The sequence below is a fragment of the Phyllostomus discolor genome, chromosome 2, assembly GCF_004126475.2.
Source record: "Phyllostomus discolor isolate MPI-MPIP mPhyDis1 chromosome 2, mPhyDis1.pri.v3, whole genome shotgun sequence".
NCBI classification, from domain to species: domain Eukaryota; kingdom Metazoa; phylum Chordata; class Mammalia; order Chiroptera; family Phyllostomidae; genus Phyllostomus; species Phyllostomus discolor.
This window is the reverse complement of record NC_040904.2, coordinates 168,817,317-168,839,688: the sequence shown is the minus strand read 5'-3', so window position 1 is coordinate 168,839,688 and position 22,372 is coordinate 168,817,317. Positions and strand designations below refer to the sequence as shown.

Here is a 22,372-nt window from a genome sequence, read left to right as displayed (position 1 = left end):
TACATTGAACCGTCTTACAAATGAAATAAGAAAATAAAATTTTCATCTGTTTATAAATGGGGTTAAATTAACTAGTACAAGATAGATGTGTACGCCTGCCCTGCAGTCTGTGTGAATTCCCCCGGAAACGGCCACGAGAAAGCGGCGGTGCTCTGCTGTTTGGCACTGTGGTACTTCTCCTGAGCGCTTGCATAATTACACGTGTTGACATTTTCAAGTTAGTCATTTTAAATGTGAAACATTCAAAATATATACAGATGTTACAGTTTTCCATTTTTTGGATTAATCTTTGATATTTACATTTAAATATATTCAGATTAAATATTTTTTTGACACTCAGGAAGTACCTTTTCTACTTGCTATCTCTTTAGATGAAGGAAGATATACCTTAAGATGCTATTTGGCAAATTTTTTCTGATAATAGTAACTTAAAAGTTATGATAGTTTCTAGTAATGCTCAATTTTCATAAAAAGTGCACCATTTTACATATTTTGCCCCTAGAAAATAATACATAAAACAAATACATACTTTCTTAAAGCACATTGCAGGGAAATAATTGAAATGTGATTTAATATTATCATGCTTATAAGATACTTATATTTTGTACTTGACTCCACTAACATATAAAATATATAACAAATGTTCCTGCTCCTGATTTGAATAACAAGTAGCAAGCTCCACGTCCTGTGTGTTGTGGAAGTGGGCAAGGACAACCGTTTGCTCCTCAGCGTAGTGTCAGCACTTCCACTTTCACGGAGAACCACTCAACGCTATATTAAATGGCAAATGGATGTCAGCAAATACCTGTGTAAGATGGAATGAACTAAATGCTATTTTAGACATGCTAAATTAAATGAACATTAGTATTAATAATGATTTGCAAATAAGAGCTTACTTTCTTGTAAATGATTATGATGCTATTGTAAACATTGAAGAGCATTACTGAACTATATATAACTTGGGTTTCAGATTTAAAATATCCTCAATAGACAGATACATACAAATGGATGTTTGAGTCCATCAACTTAATTCCCTACCCCCACCCCAAATAATATAAATGCGTTGACTGTAATGAGAGAAAAACTACACATGTAAAAAATAAAAATCAAATGCACCATACACTAAAATTCTGAAGACTACAGAATAAGATTATATACATACACATAGCAATCACAGTTTCCTGCACTGAATGTTTATCAAATAAAAATGTATCAATACTGGGTAGTACACCTCCACGTGAATTGTGGTCTTCTAAAAATTCTGAATGAGAATGGAAGACGAGAGGGAGGGCATTGTTCAATGATAAAAGTACAGCAAGAGGACTCAGAATAACATTAAAAAGCAAATGCCTCCAGAACAGACAGTTTAGGTATAAGCATTATTTTTGTTGTTCCTCTATAATTTAAATAAAACCCCTCTCTTAATGTTTACAAAAATATCTAAATGAAGAAGTCACTAATCCAATGTCACAAACAGAATGGGCAAAATATTCTTTTACTGTTGATGATAAGAGATTCTAGCCTGGTGTCTGATCATTCGTGTGCCTTACTGGGACAGTTCACAAGACATACTTTTCACCTCTGTTGTTAAATAGACCCAGAGTATTTGGTGCAAGATTAGGGAAAGGCATTAACTGGTGATAGCTTTGCCACCAGGGCATTTTGTTTGATGTTCTGAGAATACAAGTATTTGGTACTTTGGGAAGGAGGAGGGAATGGGGGAGGGAATTATCCAATGACCTTGACACTCAGCTACCCGTATTCTTCTGCTTATACAGCAACAAAAATACATCATCTTATTCACCTCTTGCAAAACCTGGGTAGAAATGCACACCACAGATTTTAAACACATAAACAGCCATTCTTGACAAAAATGATGATTTCCTCTTCTGAAGGTGCCTGGTGATATTGCTAGTAAACGTCTTCGGAATCTTCTTGTTATTTCCTGTGAATAATATCCCAATCCTTGGGGCAAAATAACTCACATGTCTTTTGGAGCATAATATGCAATCACTTCCAGTAGAAAAAGAAGGTATTTTTTTCTTTGGGTTAGTGATGCTTGGAAGTTGGGGGATTGTAAATCCAGTCGAGTATAATGAGCGCCATGCTTCCACTCATGAAGATGATGCCAACCACCAGGAAAATCAGAGCCTGCGAGGCAAAGAGTACTTGTTAGGGAGCACCGAAACAGCACATTGCTTACCAAACAGCGCTCTGATTTGCACAGTCAATGGTATTATTCTTACAGCTCAGATATCCATGCCTAGCAGTTCAGTCAGTTTAGAGCCCTAGTTGGGGAGAGAAGATGAACACATTGGACAGATTGAACTCAAGTGTTCAAAATACAGTAATGGCTCATTGATGTGGTTCAGAAAAAGGATGGGATACTCTGGGATACCTTTTTCCTGTTACGTTAAAAATCAAGTAACAGAAAACAATTTAATGACCTGGGGAGAGCTCACAATGTTTTAGGTGAAAAGGGCAGGTCATGAAAGAGTAGCATGTATGATATAATCAAAATTTATAAAGCAATCCAAAAAAATAAGATCCACATACATGTTGCATATTCCTTGGGGGGGAAAAAGTGTGTGTGTGTGTGTGTGTGTGTGTGTGGAATACAATGTTTAAGAATTTTAATAGTAGAAACAGCCTCATGTAGTACTGCACAGATCAACCTCCTAATTCTATATATGAAGGAAGCGGCCACTAATTTTTTTTCAGTAGAAAGAATCTAGGATATAATTTACTCTCTTTTACATCTGATAAAACTGAAAATGGGTATCTCAAACAGGATAAGTAACTTGCCAAGGTCACATTGTTATAAAAGTCCAAGAAGGATGGACTACAGTGAGTGGAAATCTGGGGGTGAGCTGAAGGGGGAAGCTTTTGATGTCAAACTGTTCACAGCGCCTAAACAGCTAGAGAGGTAGATGACTCCCAGGCAAAATTCGGGGTAATTCAGTCAAAGATATTCTTTCCACGCCTTAATACAAGACTTCATTAAGTAGTCACTGATAATATTCAATTATTGGAAAAACAATGATTTCTAGTGTATTTTTCTATAGTTTTTATTCTGGAAAAGAAATACATACTCTCTAGTTCAATAAAACTACATTGTATATCTAAAGAGGTTAACTGGAAAACAAACATTTCCTTTCTGGACCTCCGTCCACACCAGAGCACAACAGGTAACTGTGGAGGGGAACAAAAGCAACATCTTTTCTTTTGGCCTCACAGACATAATGGATACGGCCCAAGTGTTTAAATTGTTTCATAGCACTGCTGGGGAGACTAATTTCTTCCTGCGCAATTCACCGTAGATAGTGCAGCAATAGCTGAGCGGTGGAAACTGGTGTGCGTGCTGCTGGTGGGAAAACTCCGTTAGCCTTTCACAGGTGGGGAGAACTCAACACAAGATATTTGACATTTCAACAGAAGAAATACAGGAATCTTCTGGGTACCCCACTTTCTCTCCAGCTCATCTTTAATTTTTCACTCTTGTTCATCAATTCATTTTTTTGAACCATGTGTATTTTCTGGCTTACTCTAAGTCTCGAAAGAATAACTTATAATGGGGGAAATTGCAAGCCTTACTTACCCCAACCTTTTGGGGTGACCGAAGAGGTTCTTTCTTGACAAGTTTAAGATAAAAAGCTGCTGGGAGGATGAAAATCAGCATAGTGGCAGAAGAAGCGCCTGCGGACAGAAACACAGGGCAGGTCAGTGGCTTACGGAGAAGGTCTGGCGCAGCGCGGCAGAGACCGAGGGCAAGCACTCTGAACACACCACGTCCACAGCTACCCTCATCTTTGCGCTGACAGCACCATGTGATCCTCTTGGTTGCTTATTTAAAAGAGATAGATAGGTTCATAAAGAAGATTAAAATGTACCTAACATTGTAGTTGCATACAAAGTATGCGTAAGATATAATTGATAATAAAACAGCTGGTTGTCACATGTACAGGAAACTAGTAATGCTGTAAACGCCTATGAAGGAGGCAGAACTCATCACACACTCTTCTGTCTCCTTTTAACTTTTCAACTGGCTTATACCCAATGTTTAGAAGTTTTATATGGTACTGAATTTTAAATTGGAACAATCCTTCAAATCAACAGAATAAAGAAATTAAGTTAATAGGCCACACAGTGAAGGAAAATAATATGCTTTACAAAATATCAATCTTTTCCTCCTCCCAAGATATCCTTACTGCTCAGCTAATACTCACAGACCAGGAGAGCACCCCATAGGTAAAATCTATCTTCCTTACTTTCTGATGCAGAGTTAAGACCTAAATGCAAATCCTGGGTCTAAGGTATGTGACTTGACTTCCATGGGGCTCAGTTTCCTCGTCTGTCAGAAAAGGACTAGATGACCAATAAGGTAGCTTTTGGCACTGACATTTTCTGATCCTGTGAATAACTTCCAGTGTCACCTGGGAGGGAGGGAAGGTGACAGCTGGAGTCCCACTGGACTCCTAGGAATCCTGTGAGCCTGAGACAGATGGAGGTCCTTGACCTCCCAGCAGAGGCTCCCTCTGTGCTATTTAAGGAGCTCGGGTCAACTAAATAAAAAGGTGAAGGGATTAAGAAGCACAAATTGGTAGTTACAAAAAGTCACGGGGATGTAAAATACAGCATAATAATATAGTCAGTAAAATTGTAATAACTGTGTACGGTGCCAGGTGGGTACTGGAAATACTGGGGAACCACTTTGTAAAGTATGTGATTGTCCAACCACTATGCCATATACCTGAAACTAATGCAACATAATATTGAATGTAACCTGTAATTCAAAAATAAAACTTAAAAACTATAGAAAAACACAGCCTTTCTGAAACTTACCTATGAATCCAAAGATGTATTTTATAGTTGGCACAAGGATGACCAAAACATTATTAAGTGCAAGAAGCATGGCTGCAATCAGGAAGTGTCTTATCCAGCTGAAGGGTCTTCTGGGAAATAACAGTGTGGTCACTGAGGTACGAATCTGCAACAAGGAAGTTCAAAGGCAAGGTCACAGCTATGTTTTCAACTTTATTATTTCAAGTATTCTCATTGCTCTGGAGCATTTTCTTTTTTTTTTTTAGATTGAATTTATTGGGGTGACATTGGTTCACAAAGCCATACAGGTTTTAAGTGTACAGCTCAACAAAACGTCATCTGCACACAGTGTGCCCATCGCCCTGAGCAAAGTCTCTTTCCGCCCTCATTCCCTGCCCCCCTTCTCAGTCCCCTGCCACCCTCCCCACTTTCCCTCTGGCTATTACCACACTGTTGTCAGTGTCTTTGTGTTGTATATATATATTTTTTATTAATCCTTTCACCTTTTTTCATCCAGTCCCCTACCCACCTCTGACCACTGTCAGTCTGTTTCATGTGTCCATGCCTCTGTTCCTACTCTTGTTTGTCAGATTATTTTGTTCATTAGATTTCACATATGAGTGAGATCATACAGTATTTGCCTTTCTCCAACTGGCTTGTTTCACTCAGCATAATGATCTGTTCAGCATTTTCTTTGTTTTTCCCAGATAAGATCTTGATGCTGATTTTTTTTAGAATTTTTTTATTGTGGTAAAATACACATACAATTCACCACCATCTTAACCATTTTTAAGTGTACAGTCCAGTTGTATTAAGTAAATTCATATTGTTGTGCAACTTTGATGCTGATTTTTGATGTGCTATTTTTCCTTGATATATTTATCTTGTGCTCACTTCCTCAGCTTTGAGAATTTTTTCTTAAAAATAATCTCAGTCAGAAAAAGATAAAATATCATATAAGAGGTATAATTCAGAGATATAGTAAAACCCTTATCGATTTCTAATTATGTCTCATCAGACTGGATCACATATTAAGGGGTAAGCACTGAATTGATTTGCTTGGAATTGCAAATGGGATTTTTACAAATCTGGGTTTTCCTTAATTTTGCATTATTCTTTTTTCCACGTGATATATATTTTTAAATATAATACTTTTTGTGTTTACTCCTTTCTCTCTCTCCTCTTTTATCACCCCACCCCCAGTTATAGATTATAAATGCACGAAAGCAAGGAACTAATAACATTAACATTCCTCCAACTTTCTAGCTTAGAGTCTTGCACACAGCAGGCGCTCAATACATGTTGAATTAAATTAAGCAGAATGTATCTTTCCCCTCCCTTCAGGATCCTTGAGAGATTTCAGCCCTATTTTAACCACCAAAATAACTAGGCGAAGGGTCAAGAGAGTCTGCTTTCGCAGCAGCAGCCGCTCAAGTTACTCTGATGTAACTGGATAAAAAGGTCCTTATGGGTGGAGGGAGGGAGGGCCAGTCCTGTCTGAACAGCTTAACAAAGCTGAACATAATCTTATCTTTGGAACTGTTTAGAAGACACTTTTGACTTAGTGGAATTACTCTATTGGCTTTCAATAAGTGAGCACTTCAGTTAAGCTGGGACTTCACACTTTTAGAAGTGCTGGGATTCATTTTCACTTTAAAATTTTACTTCGGAAGTCTCTTGTGGTATGGAGATGGGAATTTACTTAAAAGAGTGAAAATGTAAAATCTAGTATTTTGAAACACATGTATGAATGACAAAAACTTCCAACTGAATTGCTTGCAGTTTCTAATGTGACATTCCGTTCATTCCACTCCACCAAAAATTAAAGCCATCTGTTCAGATTTAAAAGGCAATTTCATTTCCAGAACGGCAAACCAGATAGTCTCTGGAAATGGTTTAAGGGAGACTTTGTAACAGATTTCAAAAATTGGATTAGCAAAAATTATGAAAGCCATTGTGGAAAGGACCGAGGAAGGCAAATGCCTTGATTTGTTTTCCCAGCAGACTATAAATTCTACATTATGTCCTACAGCTAGTGCTTGCTTAATAATGTCCAACTGCTCTAATTAGTAGGGTTAAAATAAGCTTTCTCAAGCAAAATATAACCAAAGACACTGAAATAGAGGACAGACTGACAGTGACCAGAGGGGAGAGAAGAGGGAATTTCAGGGGAGAATGGGAAGGGTTTATGGGAACAAATTTAAAGAACACATAGACAAAAACTAGGGGGAGGGTAGTAATTGGAGGGAAGTGGGGAGGGTTGGGTGGGTGAGCTGGGAGTAAAAGGGAGAAAACTGTACTTGAACAATGATTAAAATAAAAAAATAAGCTTTCTATGGGGTATACATAGTGCTTAAGGATTTATTTGTCTGAAAGTGCTAAGTTTCTAGAATAAACAACTAGAATACAGGTTATTTTCAGGCAGAGGTCACCGCTATGTGATTTTCAGTTGTTCATTAAAATAATACCTTTAACTCAGTAAGCTGAGTTAGAGGCAATCCTATATGTAGAATATAGGATTCTGCATTAGGATTCTACACAGAGGTTTCTAACGGTCATATGGCTTCCAGAAACATGAAGGTTTAGGCCAATGCGGTAGGAGACAGAAAGTTTACAGGAATAATGGTTGGAGTAAATGGTGGGCGCCTGCTCCTCCTAGTGAATAAGGAGTAACAAAACCCCGAGCAGAACTGAGGGCATAGAGAGCAGCCAGTGCATTCCTGAAGAAGGCAACCAGGCAAACAGGGAGACAGCAGGGAGCTGGTGATGGGAGAGGTGGTGGTGGAAAAAATAGAAGGAAACTTGCTGGTCATTCCATGTTAAAATGCAACCTGGAGAAGTGAACCTGGGATCAAAAGATCTCAGCAATTCTGTTTACCTATGTCAGGATAGAGGTCACTCTGGCCAATTACCCACAAAGCACTGCCTGCTATTAGACTTATCTCAGTGCCCTTTCCTCCACAGACACAAACTGATAAAAACCTGGAAATATAGGTCAGATGCTGTGGGGTTGGGGAGAGTCCCCAGCAATAGCCACGGCTTTTGACTCAGAATGATTCCAGAAAAGTTCTCTGCAGCCGAGAGTGTTCTGAACAAGAGTCTCTTTGGAGGTGCGATGTTGCAATGTGGGGACCTAATGGCAAAGTCAGAAATGCAGTGGGAGGGGAGAAAGGCGGAGCCTTAGGTCTGAATTCTACCAAAAGGGAATAAATCACAGCATTACTTCACAGGATTGCTTAGGACAATCCCTATGGATCATGATTGGATTCCAGCTTTCCTAGCAACGTCTGCCATAATTCTATGCCTATAACTACAGACACTTCAGAACAGGAGATCTGAAGGCAACATACCTGGAAAGAATAACTGTACTATGGTCAAATAAAATAAAAGCAGCCAGAGAATCTGAGACATGATCTCTTTTCTGTAAGCTGTGGCAGGTGGAACTTGAGCTTCTGTTCTTAATAAACCTGTTAGGATTACTTGTCTCTCTGTTTTTCATGGCGCTGTGTGAAGTTTACTTCATACAGGGAACCTTAGCTAACATGGCACTGTTAGAGCGTGGGGAGGAGGTGAGTCTGATAGGACACATGGCTGCCTCGTATCATCTCCCTTCCCCTACTAAGGAAGAGAAAAGAAATGCTGGGTCACTAGTGAAAATGCAGAGTCTTAATTCACTTCATTTATTCATGTGTTCAAACAACATTTCAAGCTGTCACTATGGGCCTTTTACTAAGAAGGGAAAAACTAACCTGATGGGAGAAAAAAATATGATAAATGGATTAATCAAAAGAAAAACCATCCAACCAACCCACGGCAACAAAGCCCTTCTTCTAGCTCCCTGGGCTTCTAAGAAAGAGATCCCAGTTATATATTGAAAGGAGGATAATACCAGCCCCCCCACACAAAATAGACATATTTTAATCAAGATTAGGTTTTACTTGCTTGTTTGTTTTATGATTAGTATGGGGATATCAAGATAAAGTAAATAAACTTCTCACAGGTCAAGAGTCTCTTGATACAAAGAAACCTGTCAGGAGAACCATGCTGTGACTCAGCTCTTGACACCTAGAAAATCTTGGCTCTGAGACTGTAAGAAACAAACAAAAACACCACTAACAACTTTTCTGTCCCTTTGGGGGAATGTGGCCTTGCGGTACTGACTGGGACAAGGAGGCTGGCCCTGCTTCCATGTCATCCATCCATCACATCCACAGAGGATCTGGTCTGTTCATGCAGCCCAGACCCTCATCCAAGCTGGGATTCATGGCGACTGTCAGCATGGAGAATGGTCTATGTTGTTGCTGGAAAGGGGAGTTTGTACATCTCCAGCAAAGGCAGGATTCATTTGGAGACCATTTTTCTCAGTGAACTTTGCTGAGTCTACCCTTACACCCGCACCTCCAGGGACTTACTGCCCAGGGAAACGTGGACAAGTAAACAGATCATCTCAATGTGACACTGTGAGGGCAAAACTGAGTTACATGCACACTGTTTCATAAAAGCTAAGGTTGGGCAATGAAGGATAGTAGTTAATTATTTTTCTGAACTTTGTTTGTAATGGTCTATTTTGGTTCTAATGGACATCGAATGGGAGTATTTCCAGCCAACTACAGCTCCTGATGGTCAGATTTATGCCAGTGCCTTACCTACGGCACAGGGGAAGAAAGCCTATGGGGATGTCAGGGTTGTTAATGTAGAGGTGAAAAGGTCGTCAGTGAGTGAAAGACTGGCTTGGACTTTCCATTGTCATGATACAGCCCTTGGTGTCACGCCTGGAGCACCGCATTAGCTCAAATGCTGCCGACTAGCTGTGTGAGCATAGCCAAGCCCGTTAATCTCCCAAGACCATGACTTGAAAGCACTACAGCTGGCATTTAGGAATAAAGCAATACAGAAGCACATACCAGCCTTCTTTGATAAAATTCTTTGATTGAACAATGATGTGTCCACCATTCCCCAAAATTTAGTTAGTGCTATCTTTACACACAGAAAGGAGGGCTCTGGTACTCTTTCCCCAGTGACGTTGTCTGCTTAGAAATGTGCCCCTGGAATACACTTTCTGTCTCCAGCTGTCTTCTGCCTTGCACCCACCGAGGAGCTGACTGTAGGCTAAAGCTGCATGCATGTCATTTAAAATACTTTCAGATACATGAGAGGCAAGACATTATTTAACAGTAAATATTAGCCAACAGAGTAATAGGGATCTGATTCCATGCAGTCATGAAAAAGGAATGTGCCAAAAAAATATTTCAGGACACAGACTGCATTTAAAGTGACCACAGAGTCATTATATAAGTAGTCCTCATATGCTTGGCCCTGTATGGAACATTCCGTACAGGACAGTGCTGGTTACTGTGTCGTTTATTTCTTCCCCTAAAATGAAGGAGTAAATTCAGTGTTTATGAAAGGAGAAGAGTTGGCAGGAGAGCTCAGACCTATGTTTATCCATAGGTGGTGGTTTTAACTCGCACAGCCCAAATCCCCACAACCAGCCCTACTCTGTGATCCCAGAGAAACTGACGTCAATGGCAGATGCCAAGAAGGGGCCATGCATTGAGGACACGTGTCAGTCTGGGGAGCACGAGGAGAGATATATGATGGGTAATTTCACGTTTTCAAGAAATTTGGTTTTAGGGTGTAATTTACTTAGCATGAATCCCCTTTTCATTAGTCTTCAAGGAGTTAAATAAGGTGACTTTTGGATGTTATTGTTGCACAGTAAACTGGGGGAAAGATGGAATGCCTTCAAAACTACGGTGAAAACGTAATATGACTCGCAAGTTATTGTGGTTTTGGCTTTCAAGAAGTTAGATGAACCCCCACTCACTTCTACTAATCCACAAAATAGAAGCTCAAGATCTGTGTTTTGAATTTGAATTTAAAAATAAATTTCTGTCTCAATAAGGCTAGAAAATAAATAAAAATAAGTTTCATAATTTTTCCCTACACTTCAAAAATACTTAACAACAAAAAATATTTGCTCTATTTACATATTAAATAGTCAATTTTAAGTGGCTCTAAAATGCTATATAAAAATAATAATGTCCTCAGGCATTGCAATTGCAAACTCACATTATAATTGAGTCCATATCAAGTCAGAACATATGTGCTAATCTACAGAGTCAAGCAGGATTCTTTCCTCAGAGCTCCATGTACTTACTGGGAACAGGACGATAGGCACAGTTAGTGTTACTGCCACAAGGACTGCCAGGCGAACCATGAGGAGAGGGGTGTCAAAAGTATACACTTTGCTATAAGCATGAAGTAGTTCATCTTCAACTTCTCCTACAAAGAGGGAGAATAGAAAGGGTTTGTTTGGTGCTGTCAAGTCAATTCCAACTACTGGTGTCAATATTCTATAGAGGGAACAAACATAGTGCAGTAGAAAAAAACCCATGTCTGGGAATCCAGACACTTCTGTTTTTACTATGTCTTTGAGCTTATTAGCTGTGTGACCATTGAACAAAGGGGCCCTGAAGCTTGTAAGCTGCAGAAGCTGACATGAAATTGCCGAGAGGCTTCTCGAGCTCATTTGCATGGCGATGAATCTATCTCTGCTCTACAGAAGCATCACAAAACAGGCGATAGACTGAGATGCTCTGGCTGAAGGGCATGAAAAGGCTGAGCCCCACCAGTTGTCCCTCACATCCGGTCACTCCCCTTCTGCCCCTACCTGCCCGGCCAGCCTTGAGGCAGCTTCTCCTAACCCAGTAGGGAAACCCTAGGACAGATGACTTCTAGCATTTTTTCAAGCTCAGCAGCTGTGACTCCATGACAACACTGACACACAGGTACAGTTGGGCTTTTTCAAGTTCTTGCTTGTCTTATGAAACTCAGAGTCAGTATAAGTAACATGCAAGGATGAGTTAGTATGATTTTTACAAAGTCTCCCAATGAATATTGCTCTAAGACTAAGATGCTGCCCTCCTGGAAAACACATTCATTCAGAATTTCAGGCACAAAGAGATGCTGATAGAATCAAATGTAGTGTGATTTTCCCACTACCCCCCTCAAAATCAGACAAAGATGGATAAAAAAATTCCTTCAGTGGTATTGACCTGACTTTCACTAACTCACAACCAGCAAGGAGCTAATGCCCAATGTAAAGCAAGTACTTGGTTATATTAACAGCCAAAATATTAGTCAAGTAGAATAAAATTCAATCACAGGATGATCCCTCTCCCCTAGTCTTTTCCTCCCCAACTTGTCTTGCAATCAATTTAATTTTTCAAGTCATTCAGAAGAACACAAAAAGTTAAGTTTATACAAGAAAGTATATATATGTTGGTCACATTGATTAGTGCGAACGAATGCTAGCAGCTCCATGTTTGACCCCTGGAATTTGTGTACGAGGCTGTGCTTCCTGGAGGGGGACAACAGTCCTACTCCCTTTTGTGTCCTGCTGAGGTGCCATAGAGGAAATGTGTTAGGCATTATCTAATGTGGCCACATTAGATAAGTCACATTTTGTTTCGATAGTACATTCCCAGATTGAAGGGAATTCTGTCATGTAATTTTCTTTCTTTAGGAAACCATTCACTATAACAAAATAGAATGGGATGAGCAAAAAAAAAGCCTAATGATCCAGGCCCTCAAATCCAACTTGACTGGTAACTAAGAAGCAGGCTCCAACTCAGTAATGTTGTAGTTTGTCTGCCATTTGCTTGATACTTTTCAACATGCCATTAGATTTACTCTCATTGCTTCTAGCCTGAGATGGACTAGAGTGTCAAGCCAAAGAAATACCATCTATCCCAGCAGGAAAATAATTAAATTTGAAGAATCTTTTAAATACAATATGTATGGGTTTTCAGATTGTTGTAACCTGTTAGCCAAACTGGTTCAGATCCCATTTTCTTAGGTCAAGTGGCATGGTTAAGATAGCATGTTAATTGAGTACTTGTATCTACAGTCCATTCTGCTTGGGAGGGTAATTAAAAGAGCAATACCTTCCCGGGTTAATGATCAGTCCAACTAGGATTTGCAGAAAGAAAATAACCTGGACAAAGTGACCTACCATAAAAAGTTAGGTAACCAAAGAGGGCAGCAAGCAGGTACATGATGAGCATCCCCGTGATGGAAATATTTGACACTGTTTGCATCTTCCTCTGAGACCGACTGAAAAGAAAAGGAACACCGAGTTTGTGGTTTTTTTAAAATTTATGAACAGATTGCTTTTTACAAGTAAAGTAAGGAAATAATGAAAGAATATATGTTTGTGCTATTCATTATAAAACCTCATTTCTGGTGCAGAAACACAGCTTATTTAAATTTATCTTAGGGAGTTGTGAAGGATTTGTTTCCATTTTTCCAAAACATTACTCCTTCAGTCTTCCACTTTCTAAGAAGAACACTGGTTTATTTTGTGTTGATAAGTAAGCTTGTCTACTGAGTATTTAGGAATGTGATCAACATGAAAGTCTTCATGTTTCATAGTGAGGCGGGTTAAATGAGGACAAGTACCTGCTGGAACCAGGAAAGCCCTGCTTCCAGGAGTTCTGATATTATTACCAGGATGCTTGAAATTTTTACTGGGACAACTTCTAGAAACCATTCTAGAAGGCACCTAGTGGCTAAAATTCCATCATCAGGCCTCTAAGGTAACTACTACATGTGATTTTCCAAGTAAATCAAAGACATCAAAGTACTTGAAAATTCCAAAAATTTCTTATGAGGTAAATCAGAATTTACGGGGAAAGTTACTGCTATTTGGTGAAAACGAAGACTGGGATTATTGTTGTCTGGGATAAAGAAGTCGAAAATTATTATATGACCTTGTCCCTTAAAGGTAAAGAGGGAAGCTGCTATAGTGGGCTCAGACCCAACTCCCCCTATAGTAGCTGCCAACACCCTCAGAGGGTATCAGCAATTCATGGAATGTCAGCTGAGAGAAACGAGATTGCCTAGCCAGTGTCTCCGTTGTCCAGACAAGACCATGAAGGTCAGATATTGGCACATCTTTGTGGTGAGTGTCTTTTAGACAAGGATTAGGGACTGACCACAGGTGACATCAGTGACTTACTAAAGTCACCTAGTCATAATTTTTGATCTTCATGAGTGTGGTAATTTCCAGTTCAGGTGACATAACTTCTTCCCATCAAAATTCAAATTCTCCTTGCCCGCCCAAATCCTTACAGCCATTGGCTCCTACCCTCCTCCCCTGGACTGTTAGGATGGAGGAATAGAAGAGAAGGAAGAAGACGGGGTAGTGCAGTGAGGGGTCTAATTCACACCTTTTTGGTTAAAGCACATTACTGAAGAGTGGTTGTAACAAACTTTCTCTGAAGAGAAAGCTATAAACCATGCTTCTGGATAAAGCACCTTTGCACATAGAAGCCCATTTTCAAAGCAAATGAGAACGCTAAAAGGATGGCTGTCTTACTCTTTCAGTTCACTGTAGATGGGAAGGACCTCGGGGTGGCACACAAAAGCAAATGCGAGGATAGGAATTGCATAGGCCGTCTGCAAAACAAAGACAACACCGCATGTTCAGCATTCCAGCGCAGATGGCAATCCCAGACCATCTCAGCTAATGAAAGAAAAACTCAGGGGCCACACTGCTGGGCTCATTAGAGGCCCAGGTCTCCTCGTACTTACCCTGGAGTTGAAAACAAAGTATTTGGGTTGACACTTGTCACTGTGTGCTTCATATTCTACTCCACTGTCATGAAGGGAGCCCTTGGCCTGGTGGTCATCTAGCCCTGTAGGATTCTGGTGGGTGTAATCCATCATGAAGTTCACACCACTACCCTCCGAGTTGTTGGGGAACATGGCCATGTGCATTGGAAGTGTATTGTTGAATGTCAGATTTCCAACATTGTGATCCAGAACAGGCAGAGGGCAGGGTATTTGAAATTTCTTGTAAATCACCTAGACACAGTCATTAAAAAAAGTTAGCCTTTTGAGGAAAACAATGAAATGAAAATCCATTTGTGCACCTTGCAGGATGACGGTGGAGAGCCTTTGCTGAGGATTCCATTTAGACTAATGGACAGTGGAGACCCGCTCCAGCCTCTGGAGTTGGAACTGTGGTTGGCAGCCCTCCTCTTTGAGTCACAGGACAGTATTTTGCATGAATCATCCTAAGCCTCAGGCATACTCTTCCGTGAGAAAGACCATCGTTGCCTTGCTCTATTTCACATCTTTTATTTCTTTAAACTAACAATAATACAGGTTATTAAAAATTCTCCTCTTCTCCTTTATCTCTTTGGAGAAATGCTGTATAAAATTTGGCAGCCATGATATTATGAGAAATTCTCTTTTGGTGGGGATTGGAGGGAGGTGGGGAGAGATTTCTGTCTTAATCCCACTGTGGGTGCCCTCTCCTCATGGGAAGAATGTGTAAGAGAAGACGGCTGATTCGTGCGGATGTGGCTGATTCTGTAGCCTACTCATTTCTCTTCTGGGGCTCGTATCATCTTCTTTCTCCACCTTGCTAAATGCTGGGTTATTGTCATGTTCCTGCTTGAAGTGTTCTTTTTGTCCAAATATATATTGTGAGCCTAAAACATACTATTAGCAATGGTCTTGACATTCTAACTCAACTATTTTTAAACTCATGACTGTTCTTTTCTCATCCCAAATTAGAATACAAAAAAAAAATTGCTTGTGATGCAAGAACTCTTTCATGCTAGTGAGTTGCTTGAACAAAAAAGAGAACACTAATTCAGGCACTAAATGCATCTCACACTCCCCAAGCTACAGGAATCACGTCAAGAAATCACTTACCACACTGACAAAAAACACCATGCAGCTAAGAGAAAATCCACTGGTGTAGCCAAGGTAACCTGGGAGTTAGCAGAGAAATTCTGGAAGGTTAACATGGCATCTACAATCAGCTTGCTATTACAATATAAAATAAAAATAAAATTTAACAAATGACTTTACCTAAATTTTTAAGAAGAGAAAGTGGAAGAATAATCCCAATAGACACAAATATGACGAGGTAGTTGCCATTGAGGTACCATTCTCTGGAAGAGAAAGACCAGCCAGAATATTGAAATTGGAAAAGACCAACTACATGAGTCACTGGACGTTACAGAGAGAATCTAAGACATACCCAGTATTTTCTTCAAGTCCCATGAATGCTCTGATCACTTCAGGTAGTTCATATTTAATGATAAAGAGGTAGCTTGACATTGCTGAAATGAAAAAACATGACAACTCAGTAGGGTGCACAGCACTGAAGTCACGGGTGAGTTGTGAGAAATCCTTGCACTTGGGATATATATTCTTCCAGTAAGATGAGCATTGAATCCACCAAACTGCATGAAAAGTCACCCACTGTGTATGTTGTACTGCTTCCAAGTTCTTTTCAAAAATACACATTTGGCCCTCTGGCTCTTGCAAGTGGAACTTCACTAACGGTATCAATGATGATTCTGTGTTAAATTCTGCTCTGAGGTTTTCAGTGAAGCTGCACCGGGAATGTTTCCCCCTCATTAGTTCTAAGTCATCACAGACTGTACTGAGTGTGCCTGTTCCAGTGTCTGTACAGTCTGAGGAGGGGGCTGGCAACAAAAGGCATGGGCCAGGAGAGGGGACCAGAATGGCAGAACGCAGCAGGGCTGACTCAGGGTCACTCTGGCTGTCCCCAGCTGGGTGCCAATCTAGGTCTCTATCTTCCCTAAGGGGCCCGCAAAGTCTTGGGCCACCATGGTCTAAATTGGAGTCCTGTGGGGCTGGTGAGAATACAGGAGAGGATAGCTTCTCCTTGCTTTCTCAGTGGAGCTTTTTCCTCCTTTATATCCTGGTTTCCCTTTGGCCATATAAGAAATTACACAAAATGGGAACCTTTCTTGAGCATCTAAGTAAGCAATATATGTGTGATCATGTACTCTTCTGAAAACCTGATGAACTCTGTAAACCCAAACCCTGGAAATATGTGTATGTATATATAATGCACAATAGACAATTTTGCCACCAATTGTAGGGATTTCTGCAACATCTCTTTCTCAAGTCCACCCACTCAGTGAAGTTAATACTGATTTGGTATTTGACACACGGTCAAAAGATTCAATTAAAAATAAATGGAGAAGTTTTACATAGGTAGCATTAACTGTACGCTGCATCCCTCTGGTGAGTTTTTGCTACAAGACATTTTAAAGCAAACCCTCAGTTGTAGTTTGAACTATTAATATTAATAATATTAAGCTATTTCCTTAACCTCAAACAAAAGTAATAACGGTGATACTAATTCCCCACATTGTTCAGTTCTGCACATTACTCCATTTAAACAGCAAGATATATGTTATTATCTTCATTCCACAACTGAGGGTAGAAAGCTTTACATGACATGTCCAAGATCACATAGCTTGAAAATGACAGTCCACATGCAAAATGTGAGTTTCCTGATTTTGAGCTAGTGGCTTCCTCTCTATTGGGAAGTGGGATAATTCTTACAATACCTGGTGTATCTTCTGCAAACATTATTTGGTTAATCTTTACAAAGACCTGGGCTACAACTAAATCTTACAGAGTGTAAACAGAGGAGATATTTCTGATTAACTGGCTCTGTGAGGTACCGTGCAATTTTAGACAGCTATTATTGCTGACTTTCGGTGATGTTACTGCTGTTAATGTGTTTGGTCTTTAAAAATTCAGAATGATCCAGACCTGTCTGGGTAATGTCAACATTATTCTGCCAGTGTTGAAACATCTATGGTAAATGTTAATTTTCAGGGAACTGAGAAAGTTGAACATTCTAAATGTGGAGTTGCTAAATACAGAAATACAAGTGATTTCCCTTCAGGCAAAATAACCACTGACCATATAGGGTAACCAAAGTGAGAGCATTGTCAGGGACAATATAAAATTGTATCTTACTCCCTGAAAGCCACACTTCCTATTGTGTGTGTGGCTTGTTCAAGAGACCACTTTACAGCTCATTCCATTATTTAGAAGCACAATAGCAGCTGTATTTCGATCAACAGGCCACGCTATTGTCACTCAGCCTGTGGGATTCGGGGCTAAATATGTGCATGGTTATTTCAGTTGTCCAAACAAGTAAAACAGATCAACTATGAGGTGATCCTATGAAATCCTTGGTACTTTAATAAATCTTGATAAGGCTGAACATTTAAGCCAAATGCAGAGCAGTCTATTGGGTGGAAGACAGGAAGGTGGCGTGGGGTGGGGGGAGGGGTGCACTGAAAGGCTTATGACCCCAAACCTGTAAAAGGAATGGAGCAATCCTGGCATTATTGCCAAATGCTGCCCAAGACTGTAGTCCTAATATATAAAAATATGAGAAGACACAAATACAAATCAATATATCTTTGGATTTCATCTGCTTAACTACTATCCTGGCTCTGCTTAACAACTATCCACGACCAGGAGCAGGCACAGTTAGACAAAGGTTATAACGAACTGTTGCATTCCCGAAATCCTAGATGACTCCAGTGAGATTTTATTTATCAAAAAAGGTTACCTATTTTCAAGATCTCTGTGCGACTGTATTTGCTGCAGCATTGTTGTTATTGTGAAAAACTGGAAACAATCCAACTGTTTGTCAATAAAGGGTTTAGTAAACTAATTATGCTGCATTTGCACAATGGAAAACTCAAAAGTTACTAAAAAGAATAATATGTGAATATATTTGAGGCATATTGTTAAACTGAAAAAGCAAACTGCAAACTAGTATTATAAAAAGATCCAATTTTAACAGAAACAATGTATTTGTTAACTTTGGCACAGAGAAAAACCTGGAGTTGTTATCTCTAAGGGTGACTACATTAACATTTCTTTGTCATTTATATTTTATGCAATGTTTTAGTTTTCACAGTTAGCATTTATTTGTCTTAAAATTATAATACTGCTCATTTAAAAAAATAATCAGAAGGGCTGCAGACACATGGATATTGAATTGAGAACCAGGCAGGAAGGAAGCATGCACTGAACCCATATCATGTGCCTCATGTTGTCTTATCTGATCCTTACAGTGACCTTGTGAGGATAGAATATTGCTCTCATTTTCATAGATGGAGAATTAGACTTGGAGGAGTAAAATGATTTTCCCAAGATCACAGATAGTGACAGAAACAGACTCAAATTCAGAATCCACAATGCATCAGAATCCACAATTCTGTTATCTATGCAGGGGTTTTAAAATACCTTTTAAAAATAGTGATGGACAAGATACCTACAAAGACGGCTAAAGGAGCCCAGAGGACCTAGGGAACCCTAGATCCTAAAAGCCTAGAAAAGTGCTAGATCACGGGAAGACAGCGAGGGAGACAATGAATCTGTGTCGTTGTGTGTTTGTGTGTTAGGATAGAGGACTACAGGAATGGGAACTGAAGGTAGTGTGTTATGGTATGACACAGGACACATAGGGGGTAGACAGAGAAACAGAGAGGTAGATATTAATAGATAGGTAGATATGAGGATGGGTAAGAAAGGTATTGGAAAGGTAGGCAGCGGAAGAATCTTCTGCAGAAGAGAAGCAAAAATAGATTTGAATTTGAGAAAGTAAATCTGGAGAATGAGTTAGAGATGGGAGCAGGGGAAGCTCAGGCTCAGGTGACCACTGTGGAGGTGATGACAGAATGAGCAGAAAGATCGAAGAAGTTAAGGAAGAGATAAAATGAAAAGGAGCTCTTTGGCATTTGATTGGATGTTCAGGGTTAGAGAGAGAGGGAAACATTTAGGCTGACACCCAGATTTCAAGGAAGCTTTTACTCTATATGTTAATTCTAAAATTCAGTGGGTAGGGTTTTATATAGTATTTCATCCTTACATGTTTCTATTTTTAATTAAAGAGGAACAGTGAGTCTATTTTTAAAAACTTATTTTTTTAATTTAAAAACTACAAAGCAACCATTTTTCTGTATTTAAAGTGCCATACATTGCTGTAAGAGTTTCCTTGTATATCAGTCATTCTTTAGGAAGTTGAAGTAGCCCATTGAAAGCTACATCATCCCCTTACCTCCAATGTTCTGCATTGTAATGGAAATAAAAGCTCCGATTTTCCCAGGCCATCCAAATGCTTTTTCCCCTAATTTTTCATAAATTAAAGACCCTACAATCAAAGATAAAATAGCCTTGTTAAAAAAGCATTTTAATGACTAAAATATTTTTGTAATATAATTCTACACTGGCGTCCCACATGTGAATAAGCACCATGTAGAAAGTATAAACTCAAAAAGCACAATCTCAAAAACCAATTCAAAATATGTTAAAATATTCTCAGTAAGAAGCAGTGGCTTCATTCATGTGAGCTCCACACAGCAAGCCGAAACTCTTATTTGCATTATTCACCAAAAACCTCTTTATCTATTTGGCTTGTACTTGAGCCAGTTGACTTGTATTCCTCTCAGTTGCTCAATAACTAAAAACATTGAGAAACCACATCACTGGGGTCAGAAGAAAATGAAACATGGCATTGACCCAAATCATCCTACAGTTACAGAGCTATAGGCTGACAGACCCTTTCATGAGAATCAAAATAGAACATTTCAGACTTGATGAATGGGTAGCGTACCTCCTTCTTTCGAAGTCTTTAATAGGAGGTGGACTGAATAGAGTGATAATATGGCCACAGCAAGCAGCATGATTCTGTGAGGCAAATAGAGAACAGAAAATAAATAAGATATAAAAACAGATAGTAAATTCTCACATTGGTCTTTTTAATCATTAATACTCAAAAGTATGTGGATTTGGGGTAAGCTGAGACACTCTTTTCAGAGCTCCACACATACTCTGTAGTGTCAGAAAACTGGAATTTGCTACTTGTGTACCAAAACCTACTACCTGAAATTCCTGACATATTTCTTTTTAATGTTACCCAGTAGTAAAATCTGGTTCATAACTTAACTTAGATGCTAAATGTATAGCAAAATTAGCAAATACCACATCTACTTACTCAGCCCATGGGTCTATGTACTTCATATTTGCATGATAGTTGCACCAACATTTATAATTGGAGGGCTATTCAATAGTCTGACTAAACCTTAATCTAAAATCTAAAACCAGAGAAGCCAAAGCATGCAGAGTCTGAGCTCCATCACTACTGACCCGGCACTTAGAGGTCAAGTGGGAGACCCAGAGGGTCAAGCAATTGCCTGTGTAAGAGAGAAACAGAGAAAGGTAAGTACGGGGTGCAGAGAAATTGCTTTTCTAGAATCAGAAAAAATCACCTTGGGATCCTCTGCATGTCCACATGCACGTATGATCTCTTTATGTAGACAGTGACCAAGAATTGGAGAGTAAAAATAAGATGAATAGAGGCAGTTACGTAATAATTTAAGGAGTAGTATAAACTTTACCTGACCTTAAAACAATTGTATTCTTTGTTTTGACATGATAAGAGCACACTAAAGATTTTCCCCACAAGTGATCATATTCTTTGGTAATCCCTGCTGAATTCAGTGTCACAACTGTACATTTGGACCATGAGTTATTAATTTTACAACTACTCTACTACGCTGTACCAGAACTAAATAATCAATGACTTGTTCATATATTTTTCTGTATGCCTTATGAACTTACCTGTTTTTAAAGAATTATGTAATTCAAATTACATAATTTTGTTTCTTGGAAAAATACTGAACATTCCCTGTATTCTATACTCAAGGTTGCTCTGGCTGAAAATACTAAGAGCAAAACCAATGAAATCCTGTGTTACTTGCTGTGAATTAGGAGAGGGAACTGCATCTAGTCTGTGCTGCTTAGACACCTAAAACATACCCACAATGTCTAGAAATTTAATTTCTCTGGCCAAATTAATCTGCTACATGTTTATAAGCCTGAAATGAGGTTCTTGGTTTTAAAAGTAGAATATTCTCCTCCCATCAGAATGATCTGCAGCTCTCGTGTTGGGAGAAACACTTCTTCTTTTCATCAGTGATCTATGCTAACTTCCTAATTATTTTGATAGTATATGTAATTAATGAGAAAAATATATATAACTACATATATTAATACATCTATAGTTATTAAGGTTCAGCAAATTGAAAACAATGAGTTTATTTCAAACATGGCTTATAAAAGTATAGTTGACTTTGAATATAAAAACTTATTCAGCTAAAAAATATTATAACTAAAACACTTCAATGAAAGCACTACCACAATATAAATATTTGTAGTCCTGCCTGATTCTTAGCCCTCGAATAGCTGTGTGATTGTCTCATAAGTGATGCTCAGGACATAAGTGGCATGTATGGATAATACAAATGCTGCATTCTTAGACAGTTATTTAATGCTCTTGCATTGCATTGGAGATTGTGATCTGCATTCACACAGATGCCTGACTAACATTAGACTTTATTCCTGTGAAGAATTCCAGTGCTGCCAACTGTGTCTTGGAAAATACCAGGCAGTACGTAATGCACACAGACATCTGTGGCTGTCCATCATGGACAAGGCAGTATCCATCCTCCAGGTCAGCTATGTGGCATTACTAATCTTAGGCAGCATTTGACCACGTTTGATTAAAGTGCATAGGTTTAGGAATAAACTTGGGCCATTCTACAAATATTCCCTGTTCTAAGCCTGTACTCGGTCTTCAGGATACAGACATGTGATAAGTAAAAACAGACATAAGCTCAACTGT

The 22,372-nt window shown here is 39.1% G+C and overlaps 1 protein-coding gene across 3 annotated transcripts in view; it reads right to left on the bottom strand.

Moving 5' to 3' along the window:
* Positions 1-324: 324 nt before the first annotated feature.
* The window catches only part of SLC38A4 (solute carrier family 38 member 4), a 38,346-nt gene continuing 16,298 nt past the window's right edge, over positions 325-22,372 (bottom strand). For 2 of the 3 annotated variants that reach the window (XM_028533018.2, XM_036019136.1), the window contains 12 exons: positions 20,303-20,376; positions 19,748-19,840; positions 15,881-15,962; positions 15,709-15,791; positions 15,550-15,608; positions 14,419-14,691; positions 14,204-14,283; positions 12,839-12,939; positions 10,982-11,106; positions 4,843-4,987; positions 3,599-3,696; positions 333-2,151 (listed from right to left, as the gene is read on the bottom strand). In XM_028533018.2, coding sequence (XP_028388819.1) covers positions 2,050-2,151; positions 3,599-3,696; positions 4,843-4,987; positions 10,982-11,106; positions 12,839-12,939; positions 14,204-14,283; positions 14,419-14,691; positions 15,550-15,608; positions 15,709-15,791; positions 15,881-15,962; positions 19,748-19,840; positions 20,303-20,376 — 1,315 coding nt within the window. In that variant the 3' untranslated portion in view covers positions 333-2,049. Of the gene's footprint in view, positions 2,152-3,598; positions 3,697-4,842; positions 4,988-10,981; positions 11,107-12,838; positions 12,940-14,203; positions 14,284-14,418; positions 14,692-15,549; positions 15,609-15,708; positions 15,792-15,880; positions 15,963-19,747; positions 19,841-20,302; positions 20,377-22,372 lie in introns of all 3 variants that reach the window. The other variant, XM_036019137.1, reaches the window with a different exon arrangement.